At 48.3% G+C, this 19,446-nt stretch overlaps 1 protein-coding gene across 1 annotated transcript in view; it reads left to right on the plus strand.

Moving 5' to 3' along the window:
- Positions 1 to 19,446, plus strand: part of Alpk3 (alpha kinase 3) — a 49,125-nt gene that overhangs the window by 23,169 nt on the left and 6,510 nt on the right. Inside the window, 6 exon segments of the mRNA XM_036198668.1 lie at positions 10,568 to 11,389; positions 11,391 to 12,615; positions 14,577 to 14,724; positions 15,081 to 15,208; positions 15,337 to 15,372; positions 18,956 to 19,236. Of these exon segments, the coding sequence (XP_036054561.1) occupies positions 10,568 to 11,389; positions 11,391 to 12,615; positions 14,577 to 14,724; positions 15,081 to 15,208; positions 15,337 to 15,372; positions 18,956 to 19,236 (2,640 nt within the window).

A 19,446-nucleotide genomic window follows, 5' to 3' on the forward strand; every position in this document is an offset into this window, starting at 1 on the left:
GAAAGCGCGGTAGGGTCACCATAGCCACAGGCTGCACAAGAGCCTTCCCGAGAAATAGCCCTGGAAGGCTCCGAGGGAGCTCATTTAAGAAGTGATCAGGCTAGCTGCCAAGTGTGTGTGTGAGCTTGGCTTCTGCCTACAGGGTGGGAACCCTCACCCCCAGGTGGCTCTGTCTCCTGACAGGAGGGTGTAAGTGCCAGCTCGGCCGTCCCTCGGGTGGGGCTGGTGCAGAGAAGACACCTCAGAAGCTGTCTGTACTGGCTCTGCTTCTGACAGAACCTTGTCTGGCTTTTATTTTATGTATACATTTTTGGTAAACTTAAAACAATTTAAATATTCATTTAACATGTAGATAGATACGCATTTTATTTATTTTGTGTGCATATACTTGTATGTGCATGTGAGTGTGTGTGCATGTGCACGGGTTTGTCACCGAGTGTGTGTGGAGGTGAGAAGATATCTTGCAGGAACTGGTTCTATCTTTCTGCTGTGTAGGTCCCAGGGATGGAGCCCTGGAGTCCCTGGAATTAGTTATAACAGTAGTGAGGCACCATGTGGATTCTGGGACTCAAACCCAGGTCCTCTGCAAGAGCAGGCAGCAAGTTTGTTAGGTGTGGTGGCACACACCTTTGATCCCAGTACTTGGGAGTCAGAGGCAGGTGGATTTCTGTGAGTTGGAGGCCAGCCAGAGACCCTATCTCAAAAGACAAAAGCAGTAATGCTTTTTTAAAATCACTGACCACCTTTCCAGACCTTTATTTTTATTTGTTATTATTATTGTTATTAGTGTGTGTGTGTGTGTGTGTGTGTGTGTGTGTGTGTGTGTGTGCACGTGCACATTTCTCTTTAGAGCGGTTCATCCCACAGTGTGTGTGGTGGTCGGAGGACAGCTTCAGGAGCTGGTACTCCTTCCACTGAGGGAGCCAGGGATTGAACTCAGGTCACGAGGCTTGCACAGCAGGCCCGCTTGTCTGCTCTGCCCCAATTTAGTTTTCTATACTGCCTTCTTGTGTTTGTTTGGTTTAAGCTTCTCATTATTTCCTCCACGATCTAAATTCCACATGATTAGATCTTTAATGCCGTAGATTTTAACCACCTTTTCAGTGTGCCTAGACTTTCCCAGGAGACAGCACAGGCAAGAGAATTCTCAGCTGATGCTTTGAGACCTGGGCATGCCTCTCCACCCTTTCCCTAAAAATTTAAAAAAAAAATTATATATCTATATATGTGACTGTTTTGCCTGAGGATCCCCTGGAACCAGCAGCTGCAATAGCTTGGAGACAGGGGTTGGGGGAGTGGGGCCTCAAGTTTCAAGGGGAGCGGCATCTCAGAAGAGGCCAGACTTGTTTGACATCATGGATTTATAACTCGTGATATAGTATTAGGAGAAAATATTGAATTATTTAAAATGTAAAGGAATGCCCATCATCTCTTCAGATACAAAGAAACCAGACACAAGAGAAAGGATGCCGTTCTAGGAAGAACAGATGAAGCCAGGGCGTCGAGGCAGGCGGTGGCTTGACAAGGGCTGCAAAGCCACCTGGCCCCACTCACAGTTCTCACAGGCTCAGAGTTCTAGAACCTTGTCCATACTTGCTTTCCTTCTGTGTGTGTCTTCTGAGCCCCACCCCTAAAGCACTAAGGTTTGGAGGGGGGAGAAAGGAGGAAAGAACGAACGTTTGTTGAATACTAGCTTCTGTTGGTACTAGTTAGGTGCTAACTAACTAGAAGTTCAGACCAACTTCCCTGTTGAGGAGAGCTAGAAACCCTGAGCAAGACATGAGACGTGTCCTCTTGAAAGCACTGAAGAGCTAACAGAGTGGAAAGTTAGTGGGCCAGGTTCGGGGAGGAGATTGAAATCAAGAATAGTGAGGGCTGGAGAGATGGCTCAGTGGTTAAGAGCACTGGCTGCATGTCCAGAGGACCCAGGTTCAATTCCCAGCAACCCACACGGTGGCTCACAACTGTCTGTAACTCCAGTTCCAGGGGCTCTGACACCCTTACACAGATATGCAGGCAAAACACCAATGCACAGAAAATAAAATAAATGAATTACGTGTCTTATAAAAGACTAGTGAGCCCAGGGGCTTGAGAGACGGCTCATCGGGTAAAGAGCTTGTTGTGCAAGTGTGAGGACCAGAGTTTGGATGTGCAGCACCTGCACTTGGGAAGTAGAGACGGGATTCCCCGAGCCTTGGTGACTCAAACTTGTTACAGCCCTCTTGCCTCAGTCTCCCAAATGCTGGATGGAGTTGCATATGGGTTCTTACCATGCCTGGTGTTTTTTCTTCAAATTATTTCTTAAAATTATTTCATATATAGTATTTAGCAACCTAAGATTAATAGCATGGGTGGGGTTGGGGGTAGGGAACAGGCCAAAAAAAATAAAATAAAATAAATCAGCAAAGCTGGCTGAGCCAAGTGTGGTGTGGTGGTGCATGCCTTTAATCCCAGTATTTGGGAGGCAGAAGCAGATGAATCTCAGTGAATTTAAAGCCAGCTTGGTCTATAAAGTGAATATCAGGTCAGCCAGGACTTATGTAGACAGACCTTGTCTCAAAAAAAGTAACCAAGGCTGGGTGGCAGTGGCACGTGCCTTTAATCCCAGCACTCAGAAGGTGGAGTCAGGCGGATCTCTGTGAGTTTGAGGCCAGCCTGATCTACAAAGCGAGATCCAGGACAGCCAGAGTTATACAGAGAAACCCTGTCTTGAAAAACCAAAGCAAAAAAACCCCAACCAACCAACCAACCAAACAAACAAACAAACAAACAACAACAACAACAACCTGATCAAACAAATGAAAGCCTGCTGACCATAGAGCTCCAACTTTGGGGATTAGACATGATTTAAGCTTTTTAAATTTTGTTTCTTTATTTAGTGTGAGTGTGTACTTGTCCATGTCAGAGGACAACTTGCAGGAGTTGATTCTCTCCTTCACTATGTGGGTCCCACACATCAAACTCAGGTCTTTAGGTTGGGCAGCAAGGGTTTTTCCCACTGAGCCACCTTGACAGCCCCAGACAGGATTTGTTAAAATTCTACCTGCTGAGTTCAAGGAGGTGAAAAGGGGAGGTTGAGAGGAAAGGTGGGGATGAGACTATGTCTCCCTGTGTCAACTCTGTCCAGGTTCCCAGATGTGCCCTGGCCGTTCACACTGACCATCAGCCCAGCTTGGGGACCTCTGGGTCATGCTGCTGGGGAGTGAGCTCACGGCTGAGCACCTGTGTCAGGTGTGCAAGCCTCTGATCGGCTGCTGTCGTCTGGCCCCTTGGCTGTCTTACCGGTTAGATCTGGCTGGCAGCTGAGGACTTGGCCGATAACATGGACAGAGAGTTTTTGGAAGCCCTGTAGGCTTGAGGCTAGGTCTCCTTGTGACCATGGTGACGTGGTGGCAGAAGCCAGTTGTCTAGAACTTGGAGGGAGGAGGATGTTCTCTGTATTCACAGGTCTGTGGTTCAAAGACCATGGGACAGAGCCCTGATGAGGACTTTTGTTTGTTTTCTTCTGATTTTTCTTCTTTGTCCAAGGCAAGGCATTATGTGGTAGAACTGGGAAATTCCAGAGACGAAGGGATCTAGAATGTTTGGGAGATTATGAAGAGGGAGCAGCTTGGAAAAATGACCACTGAGACTCATGCATAACTGACTTTATAAATGCTACACATAGCTGAGTGGTGGTGTACGTCTTTATTCCCAGATCTCTGTGAGTTCAAGGCCAGCCTGATCTACAGAGCTAGTCCCAGGACAGCCAGGGCTACGCAGAGAAATCCTGTCTCAAAAAAACAAATAAAATAAAATGAATACACATTTCTAAACTTGTTCCGAGTTTGAGAATGGATGTAGCTGGGGCATCAAGTATTAAGCTGGCCAGTGGCACACACAAAGGACAGAAAGATCCAGATACCACAGGCAAGGATTTGAAAATGGGCCAACAGGAAAACCACAACCTCAGAGACTTAAATGGAACTTGCCGTCTGAACACACTCAAGAAGATTGCCTCCTAGGTAAACATTTTGGGGCCAGAGGGATGGCTCAGTAGCTAAGAGTTCCTGCTGCTCCTCCAGAGGACCCGAGGTTGGTTTCCAGCAACAGCTGCCTGTAACTCCAGCTCCAGGGGATCCAGGGTCATGTCTGTCAATCTCCAACTTCTGGAAACTTTCCTGGCTCCTAGCCATTGTGTGGTCACACTTTCCTGTCATCTTTAGCTGCTTCTAAGTCAGATGATCCCAACACCTAGCTCCTTTTATTTTATTTTGATTTTTGAGACAAAGTCTCATTATGTAGCTCTGGATGTCCTGGAACTCACTTTGTAGACCAGGCTGGCCGGGTCTGCCTCCATCGGGCTGTGATCAAAGGTTTTCACCACACCTGACTAAATAACTTTGTAATGAGGAGGAGCTGGGTAGGATCAGGAGTTCGGGGTTTCTTGGCTATAACTGAGTTCCAGACCACTGTGGGCTGCAGAGTAAGACCTTGTTTCAACAACAAAAACAAAATAAACCCAAAAAGGAAAGAACTAATGTATTATTTAGCAACTCTGTTGGGTTTTATTCTTTTTAATTTTTTTAACTGATGTAAGAATAATTTCAAAGAGTAAAAAAAATGTTTACAAAATTCTTCTTATTTATGATTTTGTTTTTTTGAGATTGGCTCTCTCTCTCTCTCTCTCTCTCTCTCTCTCTCTCTTCTTTTTTCTTTTGAGCTGAGTATTGAACCCAGGGCCTTGTGCTTGCTTGGCAAGCACTCTACCACTGAGCTAAATCCCCAACCCTGGGTCTCATTTTTTAACCCAGGTTGGCCTGGAACTCACCATGTAATCCAGTTTGGTTTCAAACTCCTGACAATTCTCCTGCCTTAGACTTCAGAGTCCTGGAATCATAAGCATGAGCCACTATGCCCAATCTTGAATTCTTTAAAAACATATTTGAAATTAGAAAGCAAAAAAAAAGCTGTTTTCTGGTGGAGTTTCTAATGTACGTTAATACATGAGATACAACATAAAGGAGAGAAGGCAGAGGGCTAAGATTACTACAAGTGCTGAGAACAGGAAAGTCGAGACCTCAGAAGACCTGTGCCCCAATTCTAGACACCATTCTTTAAGATCACAGTCCTGCTTCATCAAGCTCGAGCCCTGGACAGAAGAGCGACAGTCCCCAGGTTTCATCCAGGACGTGGATGGAGATCTTCTAGTAGATACTGAACCGTTCTAGAGATTATCGTCACGATTCAGAAAGCGGCAGAGGCACAAGATGAGGTGTAGATGCAGAGGAAGGATGGAAGGCAACCAAGGCGGATCCCTTTGCGGGCGGTATAATCCTGTCTGGAACAGAGGCTTTCTGGGGGTCGGGCAAGACATTCACATTCTAGGAGTCCAAAACCAAGATTCATTTCTTTTAAAGATGCTGGGGCAGATCCGACCAGCCGCATAAATCCTCCAGATCTCCAAGGTCGTCTCTTTCTTCCTTTCCATGCAGCGAATCTATCTCAAAAAGATGAGTTCCAGAAAAAACACCTCCACCTTCCCCAAAAGTGACGAAGAGCTCAAAGAAGATGTTCCTTTCAAAAGGAAGTCAGTCACAGGGACTGCAAAGATGCTTTGTACTAAGAGTGCACACTGGTTTTGCAGAGGAGTTTGGTTCCCACCAGCCCTGTCAGGCGAGCTCACAGCCTCCTGTAACTCCAGCTCCAGGGGAGCCAATGCCCACTTTCAGACTCATAAATTTACAAACCTACATGCATATACAGACATATATACATGAGTAAAAATAAAATAAATCTTTGTTGGGCATGGTGGTGCACCGCCTTTAATCCCAGCACTAGAAAGGTAGAGACCGGCAGATCCTTGAGTTTGAGGCTAGCCTGGTCTACTACATAGTGAATTCAAGGCCATCTTGGGCTACATGAGACTATGATTTAAAAAAAAAAAAAAAAGAAGCAAGAGAGCAAGATTATTCTGCCACTGCCCTGTTCAGCACCATCGTCTTCCGGTTGCTGAGGAGTAAGAATACAAGCTTACGGCTCACCACGACCTACAAGGACACACAGCTTTGCAAGAAGCCAGGAGACTGCCCGGGGCTTTTCTCTCTCTCTCTCTGTTTTCATTGGAGAAAGAGGGTTTTTTGCAGAGAAAAAAATACTAGTCTGAACAGTTCCATTTTCCCCCCACAAAAAGGACCGAAGGAAACTGAGTAGGGTCTGGACTGGACTCCCAAGGGCAAGGGATTCCTCTTGGGTGGCGACAAAAGATGATAGCGTGTGTAATCGGGCCGAAGAGGATGGCGCTGCGGCATAGTTCATCACAGAAGAAGGCACTTTAGTTAAAAACAAACAACACCCAGAGAGCAGTCCAAAGGACCCATGACAGATACCAGGGAGAAGGATTGCTGAATCTGAAGGGAGCCTGGGAAACAGCGAAAGACAGAGTCCCAAAGAAGAGAAAACTGCAGCAGAGAGGCCTAGAGAGATGATCACGGGCCTTGTTCTGAGGATTTAGCAAGTGGAGGAGAGGAAAACCTGCTAATGTTATTTGTAATAGAAAAGCTTATATGATACCACCTAGGTTCACTCCGCATAATCAAAAAATTAAATGTATTTTACGTATGTGAGTATTTTGCTTACATGTATGTATTGTACCATGTGTGTGCCTGGTGACCACAGAGTCAGAAGTGGGCATCAGATCCCCTGTAACTGGAGTTGTGAGCCACCATGTCCTCTGCAAAAGCGACAAGTGCTCTTTACTGCTGAGCCAACTCTCCAGCCCCAGCTTGCATAATTGTCTGAAGAAATGTGCTGTTGGGACTGGGGAACTAGCTCAGTTGCTGAATTACTTGCTGCATAAATACCCGAGTTTAATCTCCAACACCCACTTAAAAAGCTGTACATAATGACATATGCTTGTAACCTCAGCACTGGGGAAGCAGACAGGCAGGTCCCTGGGGCACACTGGCCACTCAGCCTAGCTGAATTGGTGAGCCGCAGGTCCAAGTAAAAGATCCTGTCTCAAAAATCAAGGTGAAAGCTCCTGAGAGACCATACCCAAAGCTGACTAGGTAGGCAAGGAGCGGGGTCAGTAAGTCTGGGAGAAGAAAAACAAAGTAGTTTATAGTCATTACAGTGTTAGGTAGAGGGACCAAAAAGACGAACCTGGAGATATTGGGACTCTTGCTGAAGGACAGACTTCATTTATCACCTAAAAGTTTGTCTGTCAAGCAGGGCAGTGGTGGCACACGCCTTTAATCCCAGCACTCAGGAGGCAGAGACAGGCAGATCTTTGTGAGTTCGAGGCCAGCCTGGTCTACGAAAGGTGCAAAGCTATGCAGAGAAACCCTGTCTCAAAAAAAAAAGAACAACAACAAAAAAGAAGTTTGTCTGTCTATATCTATCTATCTATCTATCTATCTATCTATCTATCTATCTATCTATCTATCTTCAAGACAAGGTCTCACTGTGTAGCTTTGACTGTCCTGGAACTTACTATGTAGACCAGGCCGGTCTCAAACTCACAGAGAACTGCCTGCTTCTGCCTTCCGAGTGCTGGAATTAAAGGAATGTGGCACCACACCCAGCTGAAGGGTCTATTTTTTATTTTCATTTTTAATTACATTTTTGTTGAATGTGTGTCATATGCACATGGTATAAAAAGAAAATGTACTTAAGAGGGCTGGAGAGATGGCTCAGTATTGCTCTTACAGAGGACCAGAGTTCATATCCCAGCATATACATTGGGCAGCTCACCTCACAGCCACCTGTAACTCCAATGCCCTCTCCTGGACATCTTGGGTCCTGCACTCACACATGCACATAACCATTCACACACATACATCCTGGTTGTCAGAGAAGCTAAAGAACATTTTAGTTAAAATCCTTCAGTCAGACTACCTATATTCACCAAATATGACTTTTTCCCATATTCACACCACCCATTCAAAATTCTGCATTTAGTAAGAAACTTTAAATTTTACTATATTTTGACTATATATAATTAAAATTTATTTATTATTATTTGAGACAGGGTTTCACTGTGTAGCCCTAGTTGGCATGGGACTCTCTCTGTAGACAAGGATAGCCTTGGCTGCAGAGATCAACTGTCTCTGCCTCCAGAGTGGTAAGCATAAAGGCATTTGCCACCACACCTGGTGTGGCGCTTTTTGTTTGTTTGTTTGTTTTTTGTTTTTTCGAGACAAGGTTTCTCTGTGTAGCTTTGGAACCTGTCCTGGAACTTGCTCTGTAGACCAGGCTGGCCTCAAACTCACAGAGATCTGCTTTGTTTGTTTTAAAATTATTTTTAGGTGTGTGTGTGTGTGTGTGTGTGTGTGTGTGTGTGTGTGTGTGTGTGTGTGAGTACAGGTGTCCCAGGAGGCCAGAGGCACTGGATTCCCTAGAGTTGTTGCTCTGGGTGGTTGTGAGTCATCTGATATATGTGCTGGGAGCCAAACTTTGGTCCTCTGAAAGAGCAGCAGTGCTCTTAACCACTGAATCATCTCCAGTCCTTAATGTTTTTCTTTGTTCTTTTATTTCTTTTTTTTTTTTCCTTTTTTCTTTTTTTCTTTCTTTCTTTTCTTTTTTTTTCAGGACAGGGTTTCTCTGTGTAGTTTTGGTGACTTTCCTGGATTTCACTCTATAGACCAGGCTGGCCTCAAACTCACAGAGATCCACCTGCCTCTGCCTCCCGAGTGCTGGGATTACAGGCGTGCTCCGCCGCCACCACCACCCAGCCAATGTTTTTCTTTTTAAAACAGAGCAACATAGACTTATTATGAAGACAAGTGAGACAGAACTCCCAGGAGTAGAAGGGTCTCCATTTGCCTTTTATTTCTTTTTTGTGAGCAATGACAGTATTCCCCTTCTCTACATCTTCTGTTTCTCTCCTGTCTTACAGAAGCCACAGTTTTATTTTTAAATTATAATTCCCAGTGTGGCTCTAGGTGGCCTGGAACTCACCATATAGAGATCTGCCAGCTTCTGCTTCTGACTTGGAGGACTAAAGGCTTGGGCCACCAAGCCTGGCTGTTTGTTTTTGAAATCAGGGTCTCAAACATCCCAGGTTGGCCTTGAACTAGGTTTGTAACTTGAACTTCTGACCTTCTTGCCTCCAACTCCTGAGGGCTGGAACTGCAGGCGTCGGCAGCCCCGGTTTACACTGTGCTGGGGACGGAACCCAGGGCCTTGGTAGGCTAGGGAGCACTTGCTCCGCCAGAGCCCGGCTCCCGGCTTGGTCTTGCAGACACCATCTGCCCTCTCCCTGCATCTGTTTTGGTGCCAGCTGAGCTTCTGTGCCAGGCGGGCATGTTCCACTGACTCTTTGTCCTCTCAAATCCCACTTGGCTTTTGTCTTGGTCCCAGGATTCCATGTTGACATAAGATAAATACATTTAGTGCTTTCCACTGTATCTCTATGGATTTTTTTTTTTTTCAAGACAAGGTTTCTCTGTGTAGCTCTGGCTGTCCTGGAACTCACTCTGTAGACCAGGCTTGAACTCACTGAGATCTCCCCACCTCTGTCTGCCAAGTACTGGGATCTTTTGGGTGACTGAATTTTGTTCTTTAGGTGCTTCCTCAAGTCATGTTCCGAGGAATGATACTTAAGCCCCAGGCGTTCAAAGCAAGTCTCTTAGCCCAGAAGTCTTTTCTTTCTGCGTTCCTATTTTCCTTTCTTCCTTCCCACCCACCCCCACCCCTCTGTGTGTTTTTGAGACAGGGTTTCTCTGTGTAGTCCTGGCTGTCCTGGAACTCACTATGTAGACCAGGCTGGCCTTGAACTCACAGAGATCCACCTGCCTCTGCCTCCTGAGTGCTGGGATTAAAGGTGAGCACCATCGTGTGTGTGTGTGTGTGTGTGTGTGTGTGTGTGTGTGTGTGTGTGTAGGCCAAAGGACAGCTTTTGGGAGTTGGTTCTTGTTTTCTACCTTGTTGAAGCAGGGTCATTCGCTCAGTTTACCTATAACTCTATACAGGCCAATTATTACACAGGGACTGGCCAGGATAGTAGTTTGTACCTGTATCCCAGCACTTAGGAGGTTGAAGCAGGAGAATCAATAGTTCAAGGCTAGCCTCAGCTACAGAATGAGTTTGAGGCTATACTGTGCTATGTATGACCCTGTTTGAAACCCCTGATCTCTACCTTCTAAAAGAAAGACAGACAGACAGACAGACAGAGGGAGGTAGGAAGGGGTGGAAAGAAGGAGAGAGAGAGAGAGAGAGAGAGAGAGAGAGAGAGAGAGAGAGAGAGCAAAGGGAAGTTCTGGGAGCCCTGAGGCAAGGACAATATCCTCCACATGGCAGAGGTGAAGGCAGTCAGTCATGATGACGAGCAGGATTTATTCAGCGACAGGCCAGAAGGCCAGATAGGCCTGGATTCTAGATAGTCCTTAATCTAGTTTCTGTGCTCAGGACATGAGGCTTGGGATTCTGTCGTATGTCTCTGCCTGACCTTCAGCATGCCTGAGGAACCCAGGGGCAAGGTTCCCTTCCGAGCAGTTCTGAATGAGGTCAGAGAAAGCTGGGATGCCATACTGCAGAGCCCAGCACATGTGTAGCTAAGACTTTCCTTTGGGCTGTGTGTTCTCAGGCTCCGGAGTCCCAAGCAACCATGGCTCCTGCCGTGTCTGCCAGCAGCAGCCCCGGGGCCGTCTCTGCTGATCACAGCACCCCTGGAAACCGAGGTGTCATGGAGCCCATGGATACAGAAGCTGAAGAGCATGGGAGGCCACATGCTGAGGAGAGACCTGGAGGCAGGAAGGAAACCCAGACAGATGGAACGCAGCAAGTAGACAGAAGGACTCCGGGAGATGGAGCACAAGCCTCGCAGAGGACACAGGCGGATGAGAAGGCACAGGAGGACGTCCTGACACACGGAAGTGAGAGGCCGCAGTCAGAAGGTTCACAGAAGGATTTGGTGACACAGAGAAGGGTGGATACGCAGGTAGGACAGACACAGGCAGATGAGGGCTGGCAGCGAGACCCAAGGATACAGGAAGAAAAGGAGACACAGTTAGTGGACAGCATCCCCACAGCTTTCAAATCCCAGCGAGAGCAGCCTTCTGTGGGCAGCCTCAGCTCACCACCCACGGCCTCCAAACGCTCACCGTCAGAATGCCCTACAGCTGCTCAGGTTATGGAATGTTTTGAGTCAAGCCCGGAAGCATCTCGTGTCCAAGAAAAATCTGGTTTCACGCTTAGGTCTGAAGAGCCAGCAGTGACAGCCTTCAGAAACCATACGGTCACTTTACTAGGTCCCCTGTCAGGAAACCATATGTGCCCAGCACCGCAGCCTCCTGAGGGGAACTCAGAGCAGCTGGGAAGAGAAACACGTCAAAGGCCAGAGTGGGGAGGTCTGGTCAAGGCCAAGCAGGAGGACAGCCTGTTTCAGTTCCCCAAGGAGGAGCAGCCTGGGGGAAACACTGTATGTGGATCTCCCTGGTAGCCATTCAACTGGCTTGAGTCAGGAGGTGCCCACCTTGCCCTCTTTTTCTGGAACTGGCCTTACCGATAGACGGCAGGAGGGGCTACCCAGCTCCACAGCTTCTCAGCACATAAGCACAGACAACTTCCTCCCCTCCAGGGACCAGGACCTGCTGAGTTCTGCTCCCACTCAGCCAGGGCCAGGGCCCCCCACCCAGAGTCCCCCACCAGAGGCCATGGCTACCGGCAGCGAGGGAGCCTATGCCAAGGAGCCAGATGTGGAGGCGAGGTCCTCGGGCACCCGGAGCTGCGACCCCGGGCTTATCGATTCCCTGAAGAATTACTTGCTTCTGCTGCTGAAGCTTTCCAGTCCAGAGACAAGTGAAGCCAGGGCACAGTCCCAGGATGAGGCTGCCACTGGCGGCCTAGCTTCCTCCTCTACTCTGGTCCCCACCATGGAAGTGGCTGGGCTGAGTCCCAGGACATCAAGGCGTATCCTGGACCGTGTGGAGAACAACCACTTGGTGCAGAGTGCACAGACCCTGTTGCTGAGCCCCTGCACCTCCCGCCGCCTTACTGGCCTCCTAGACCGTGAGGTACAGGCTGGCCAGCAGGCCCTGGCTGCAGCCCAGGGCTCCAGGGGCCCGTGCCCCAGCCCCCTCACCATCCCGGCCATTGTGGTGGGTGAGGAAGAATCTGGTGCTGGCGAGGGAGGGGGTTCCAGAGAGGAGACCTCCCAGGAAAGGGACAAGGGTGGAGCTCTAGGGGAGGGGGATGGGCAGACAGCGGAGAGCAGAACTCAGGAGCCCTGCCTAGAAGAGTCTACCCCAGGGGAGGCTGTGACGGGTCTCCCCGCAGCTACACCCGAGGAACTGGCTCTAGGGGCCCGGAGGAAGAGGTTCCTCCCTAAGGTCAGAGCAGCATCAGATGGAGATGTGAACAAAGCTGAAGAAAGAGAGAGCCCCACAGTTTCTCCTCGGGGAGCCAGGAAGGGCCTGACACCAGGGTCCCTAGGAACTCCAGGACGGGAGAGACGTTCCCCTACCCAGACACGAAAGACCAACATGTTAGAGGTGCCTGGGACAGAAGAAGAGCCTGCAGCAGGAGACCTGGGCCCCAGACCCAAAGCCAGTGGCCTGGACTCCGAGCCTGCCCTGGATGAAGGCAAGCAGGAAGCTCCAGCCACACCAAGGAAGGCCCAAGACCTGCTGAAAGGTGAGTGCTGTCAGGGGCAGGCTGCCAGGACGCTGCAGCCTAGTTGAGCATAGTACTCCTAGCCCAGTACCACCCCACCCTGTAGGGGTCAGCAGGTTCCCTTGGGAACATCACCTCATGAGCTGTGAGAGAGGGCTGGCGCTTGTCCTGCTCTCCTTCCTCAGGAAGTGAGGTGACAGTGGCGGCAGCCTCGGCGGCATGCAGTGAGGGGTAAAGGCATGGGAGAGACCAAGTACTAGGTGAGGTACTGTGGTCTTTGATCCCAGCACTCCAGAGACTAAGGCAGAAGAACTGAGAAAGTTCAAGGTCAGCCTGGGCTACGTAGGGAGACCCTGTCTGGAAACCAAACAACAAAAAACCAAGCAAACCGGGGCTGGGGATTTAGCTCAGTGGTAGAGTGCTTGCCTAGCAAGCGCAAGGCCCTGGGTTCGATCCTCAGCTCCAAATAAAAACAAAACAAAACAAACAAACAAACAAGCAAACCAAAAGGCGCCACTCAGTGAAGAACCTGGCTTCAGTGGCATCCCAGGTCTGCCATCACCATCACCATCACTAGACTTGTTCCATGGTGACCCCATGGTCAAGATAAGACTCAAAGGCAGGTCTGTCGAGACAAGAACCTTTCTTGACTGCTCCTCACTGTTGGTGTGCTTAGCTGTGAGTCCCTCCCTGACCTTTCCCCCGGTTAAGATGTGTGCACTGGGGTGGGGTCAGGGTAAAAGCCGGAGATAAATGGGAGGCAGCCAGGGCTATGAAATTCTGGGTTTATGTTTGTTGATTTCTCTCAGTCTGTTTCCCAAGGAAACTGGAGGTTGTAGGGGTGTGGCTAGAGAGGGCACAGGGTGCTGGGCATGTAACTTTTTAAAGCCTTTAAAAATTAAATGAGAGCTGGAGAAATGGCCCAGAGGTTAAGAGCACTGACTGCTCTTCCAGAGGCCCTGAGTTCAATTCCCAGCAACCACATGGTGGCTCACAGCCATCTGTAATGAGATCTGGCGCCCTCTTCTGGCTTGCAGGCATACATGCAGGCAGAATACTGTATACATAATAAATAAATCTTAAAAAAAAAAAAGGCGAGTTGAGTAAGCTATGAACAAGCCAATAACCATTATTAAAAAAAATTAAATGAGCCATGTGGTGGTGGTGCACGCCTTTAATCCCAGCACGCGGGAGGCAGAGGCAGGTGGATCTCTGTGAGTTCGAGGCCAGCCTGGTCTACAGAGAGATCCAGGAAAGGCACAAAGCTACACAGAGAAACCCTGTCTCGAAAAACCAATAAATAAATAAATAGATGGATGGATGGATGGATGGATGGATGGGTAGATAGGTAGATGGATGGATGGATGGATGGATGGATGGATAGGTAGATAGATGGATAGATAGATGGATGGATGGATGGATAGATAGATAGATGGATAGGTAGATAGATAGATAGATAGATAGATAGATAGATAGATAGATAGATAGATAGATAGATGGGCTAGGAGTGGCGGCGCATGCTTTTAATCCCAGCATGTGGGAGACAGAGACAGACAAATCTCTGTGGCCAGCCTGGGCTACAGAGTGAGTTCCAGGATGGCCAGGGCTGTTACACGGAGAAACCCTGTCTCGAAAAACAAAAAAACAAAAACAAACAAACAACAACAACAAACTCCCCAAAACCAACCAAACAAACAAACAAATTTAAATAAACGAATCTTAAAAAAAAAAGAGGCATCAAGCAAGTTGCCGGTCATCTTGGTGGGAAGTGGAACCTGACTTCTATTCAGGATTGAGCTGTCCTATTTATTTCAGTGTTGGGACTTGAACCCAGGACCTCTCACAGGCCAGGCAAGTAAATTAAAATGAGGAAAGAATGTAGTTCTGCTCTGAGCATGCAAAGGATCCATCGACAAGTGCAGTTCAAGGCTGTCCCAGAGAAGCCTGGGGTCGGGTGGAGTGCTAGTGCTTCCTGCTTGCAGCCCCACAGGTGATCCGAAAAATCCGAGTAGAGCAGTTTCCAGATTCTTCCGGCAGTCTGAAGCTCTGGTGCCAGTTCTTCAACATTGTTAGCGACTCGGTCCTGACGTGGGCGAAGGATCAGCACCCAGTGGGCGAGGTGAGCAGGAGGTAAGCCGCCTGGGTACCACCAGCCCCTGACCAGGCTCCCCAGTTGCAGTCATGTTGGACACTGTCCTGATGTTTTCAACCCACCCCCTCATTTCGTCCTCACAGTAGCCCCAGTGAGTGAGTCTGATATGTCACATGGAGATCAGAAAATTGAAGCTTAGAGGTCTTAGATCATGGGTCCTAAATCCCGCAGCCGGTGCCACCTGTGTGGTTAAGGACCTGTTTCTGACCTTGGAACCTCTTACCACCTCCCCAGGGCTCCCAGAGCCTGGGTTCCCAGCAGCCTGTGAGAGTTGGGTCGAACACCCCATATCATGGTCATGACCCTCACGAGAAAGGTCTCCCGCTCTCTGCAGTGCAGGGGACGAGGGGCCGGCGGCCTTGGCCATCGTGCAGGCATCCCCCGTGGACTGTGGCATGTATCGCTGTACCATCCATAATGAGCATGGCTCGGCCTCCACTGACTTCTGCCTCAGCCCTGAGGGTGAGTGTCCTGCTGCTAGGACCCTGGGGGGCCTGGCCTTGTGGGTGGCAGCACTGTGCTGGACAGGGATGGTGCTCTGCCTGGACAGACAGCCAGAAGGCAGTGGTATCCTCTTTTTCTCCACTTAGTGCTGTCCGGCTTCATCTCCAGAGAGGAAGGTGAAGGTATGTTGCCCCTCTGGGTAGGAAGGTGGGCCTTCACCCCTAGCTCTGCCCTTTGCAGGGTTTCCTTCCTTGGGGGTTTACAATCCTTCCTAAATCTGCATGCTGCTCCCCTTTGACCCCCAGTTTAAGGTATGGCTTGGGGGGGGATGATAGAGAACTGATGTTTCTAAAGATTGTGGAAGAAGGTGGGCTGGGGTGAGGGAGCACTTGGCAGAGGAGTTAATGCAGTCCTCTGCCCCCTCCCGAGTCCTTGAAGGCAGGACTGCCACCAGGGCACGCAGAGTTTCTCAGGGTGCTCTGTGGACTTTGCCATCAGAGTCACCCGAAGTCTGCTGTGAACACAGCTCCTCTGCCCCCTTGTTCAAGTGTCCTGAATGTCTAGGGAAGACCTGGAAAATGTACATTTTCTGCAGCTCTTTGGTGATAGTGAGATATACCCTCAAGTTGTTTGTTTGGAATAGCATCTCACTGTATAGCCCCAGCTGTCCTGGAATTCACTCTGTAGACCAGGTTGGCCTCAAACTCAGAGATCCACCTGCTTCTGTCTCCTAAGTGCTGGAATTAAATGTGTGTGGCACCATGCCTTGACTACCCACAAAATTTGACAAGCATTTCAAGGGTTTGACTATCAGAGGAGAGTCTGCCATAAAATCTCTTTGTTCAGGGACTGGAGAGATGGCTCAGTGGTTAAGAGCACTGACTACTCTCCTAGAGGACCTGGGTTCAATTCCCAATACCCACATAGCAGCTCATACCTGTTTGCTACTCCAGTTCCAGGGCTTCAGACATACATACAGGCAAAAACCAATTAACATTAAATAAAAATAAGTTATTTTTTTTAAAGTCCCTTTCTTCAGTTGTCAAATAATATTTAATCTCTATCATATATAGACCGATATCTGGGCTAGGCATGTCTGTAATCCCAGCACTTTGAGCCAGAGCCTAGAGAATTATCAGAAATTTCAGGCCAGTCTGATCTGCATAGTGAGTTCCACCCCACTACCTGGACTACCTGTCTCAACAACAACAAAATAAAAGAAACTAAATGTTCAGCCATATCAAAAACTTCATAGGGACTCTTTAATATCATCAAATGTCCACTTTGCCCCGTTGTGTCCATGTGTTGGTTGGAGTCAGGAGCCACTAATTTATTTGGCTGATACATCTCTTGTCTTGTCTAACGTTAACCCCTGCCCCCTGCCCCCTTTGTTTTCTCTCTTGCCATTCATTTGAAGTCACTTGATACATAGAATTTCTTTTTTATGTGTTTATATGTGAGTAGGTACACGTGTGTGTAGGTGCTAGAGATCACCTTTGAGTGTTGCTCCTTGGGAGAAATTGTTCTTTTTTTATTTTTATTTTTATTTTTTTATTTTTAGAGACAGGGTTTCTCTGTGTAGCTTTTGCACCTTTCCTGGAACTCACTCTGTAGACCAGGCTGGCCTCGAACTCACAGAGATCCGCCTGCCTCTGCCTCCTGAGTGCTGGGATTAAAGGCGGGTGCCACCACCACCCGGCGAAATTGTTCCTTTTGAGACAAGCTCTCTCACTGAGACCTGGTCTTTTCAATTTGACTGGCCAGTGAACCCTAGGGATCTTCCTGTCTCTGTCTCTCCAGGGCTGGGATTCATGATAGTGTTCCATGACTGGGGATTGAACTCAGGTCCTCATGCTTTAGTGGCAGGCATTCAGTGAAGGGAGCCATTTCCCAACCCCTGTAGTGTTTCTCAGTCTAGATTTTGCTCACTGTATTTTTGTGTACCTCCCATCTATATGCTTCTTCTAAACTGATGGATTAGAAAGTTGGGTCATCTGGGCGGTGGTGGCGCATGCCTTTAATCCCAGCACTCGGGAGGCAGAGGCAGGTGGAACTCTGTGAGTTCGAGGCCAGCCTGGTCTATAGAGTGAGTTCCAGGACAGGCACCAAAGCTACACAGAGAAACCCTGTCTTGAAAAACCCAAACAACCAAAGAAAACAACAGCTTCAGCTTCAGGTGTAACGTGTTTGTTTGTTTTCTTAGCAAGAATAAATAATCCACAGACTGGGTGTAGTGTTACATGTCTAGAACTCCAGCCCTTGGGAGGCTGAGGCACTAGGATTATGAGTTCAAGGTTTACCTGGGCTGTATAGTAGCCATTGTCTCCAAAACAAACAAACAAAAAGCAAGAGCAGTAACTCACAGGAGGACTGTTTATTTCCTTTTCTTCCTTCCCAGAAGCAGGTAATGTTACATCCTTTCACTGTTAGTGATGCTCGTTGCTCAGTGGGTTCAGCAACCCTTTTGTGAGGTTAAAAAACACTGTTCCCCATCCCACTTTGTCATGTGGGCTGACTTAGTGGTCACTGATTATTGCCCAAGTCCATCATCTCTTTGGGAGTTGCAACATGGCAGTATACAATCCCACCATTTCAGCATCATCCATTAGTTGAGAAGAAATGACCACAGTTACCTTGATACAAGCTTCCCAGGAGGAGATGAAGGCTGAGTGCTGACTTCCCCTGTACTTATCAGTTTCAGAATAACAAGTTGATCTCTGGGAAGCCTCCAAAGTGACCAGTGAGGCTTGGTTCTTTAACCAGGGGGACTGGGAGTTTTTTCAAATTACCATTGTGAACTAGTGGGCTTTTAACATAGTTGACATGCACAGTGCCTTATACTAATTATTCTCTTTGTTGCTAAAAGTGCTTCATTTGGGGCCAAATGGAGTCCCTTTGGCTGGCTCTTATGCTCTTTTGACAAATCTCCAGTATTTTCATTTTTGTTTTGTTTTTACAGTGGTGGGCATTGAACTCAGGGCCTGGCATACGCTAAGCAAATGCTCTCCTATTGAACTTGTCTCCAACCCTCTTCTTACCTTTTATTTTGAGACAGTCTCAGTAAGTTGCTTACACTGTCCTGAAGTTCACCCACAGTAGCCCAGGCAGGCCTTCACCCTGTGGTGCCGTGGCCACAGCCTCCCAAGTACCTAGGATGAAAGGCCTGTACCCGGAGGTCTGGCTTCCCAGTAGTTAGTGGTCACATCCTTGTTTTCTGGTCAGTCAAATTGAGCCTTGGAACCAGTTTCTTCTGGGGGTTCAGGTCCCTTTAGTGGGAAATGGTGCTTAGCAACCCTAATGTTTTAGTTCCATACCCTACACTTCCTGTTGAGCCTTAAAACCAGTTGTTTCTTCTGGGGGTTCTGCTTCCCTTTAGCAGGAGATGATGCTTAGTAACCACGCTGAGCACAGGTGCTTTTCATTGCTATTGAATTGATCTGGGAAGCTTGTTTTCATCAAACATGTTGGTTAAAATAAAGTCACTGATTTATTTGCTCAAAACACTTAACTCTATGAGGTAATTCTGGTAATCTGTGTTTACTGCAAATGCATGGAAGACGCTGGCCTTGTGCAGGCTCTTGCTGAGCATTCACTGTATGATGGGCGCTATAGGAACAATGTTAAGTGGTAGGAGTCAGATAGCTCTGCCCCAAACACCCTACTGTGTGACAGACAGTTTTGCATCCCAAGCCCTTTCCTTCCTATGGACCCTACCTCAGTCAGGCAGGAGATGTGAGTTCCCATGTCTCTCCTGTTCCCCTTCAGTTGGAGAAGAGATTGAGATGACCCCCATGGTGTTTGCTAAGGGTCTGGCTGACTCTGGCTGCTGGGGGGACAAGCTCTTTGGGCGATTGGTGAGCGAGGAACTCCGAGGGGGTGGACATGGATGTGGCCTTCAGAAGGCTTCCCAGGCCAAGGTCATCTATGGGCTCGAACCCATCTTCGAATCCGGCCGCACGTGTGTTATCAAGGTCTCCAGCCTGCTTGTGTTTGGACCCAGCAGTGAGACTTCTCTTCTGGGCAGAAACTATGACGTCACTATCCAGGTACTGTCCCATCCTCTCCCCTGCCCCATCCCCCCCTCTACTCTATCACCTCTTCCCTTTCCCAGTCTGGGTTCTTTTGGAAGCCCCATGCAGAGATAGAAGGCACCTCCATTTCAAGCTCATGAGGCTTCTAGGGTGGGTTCAAGGACTGGCTGAGATGTAGCTGTGAATCCAGACCCTTGGCCTCAGAGAACTTCAGAGTCTCAGAAC

The sequence above is a fragment of the Onychomys torridus genome, chromosome 1 (genome assembly GCF_903995425.1).
Source record: "Onychomys torridus chromosome 1, mOncTor1.1, whole genome shotgun sequence".
Lineage (NCBI taxonomy): Eukaryota > Metazoa > Chordata > Mammalia > Rodentia > Cricetidae > Onychomys > Onychomys torridus.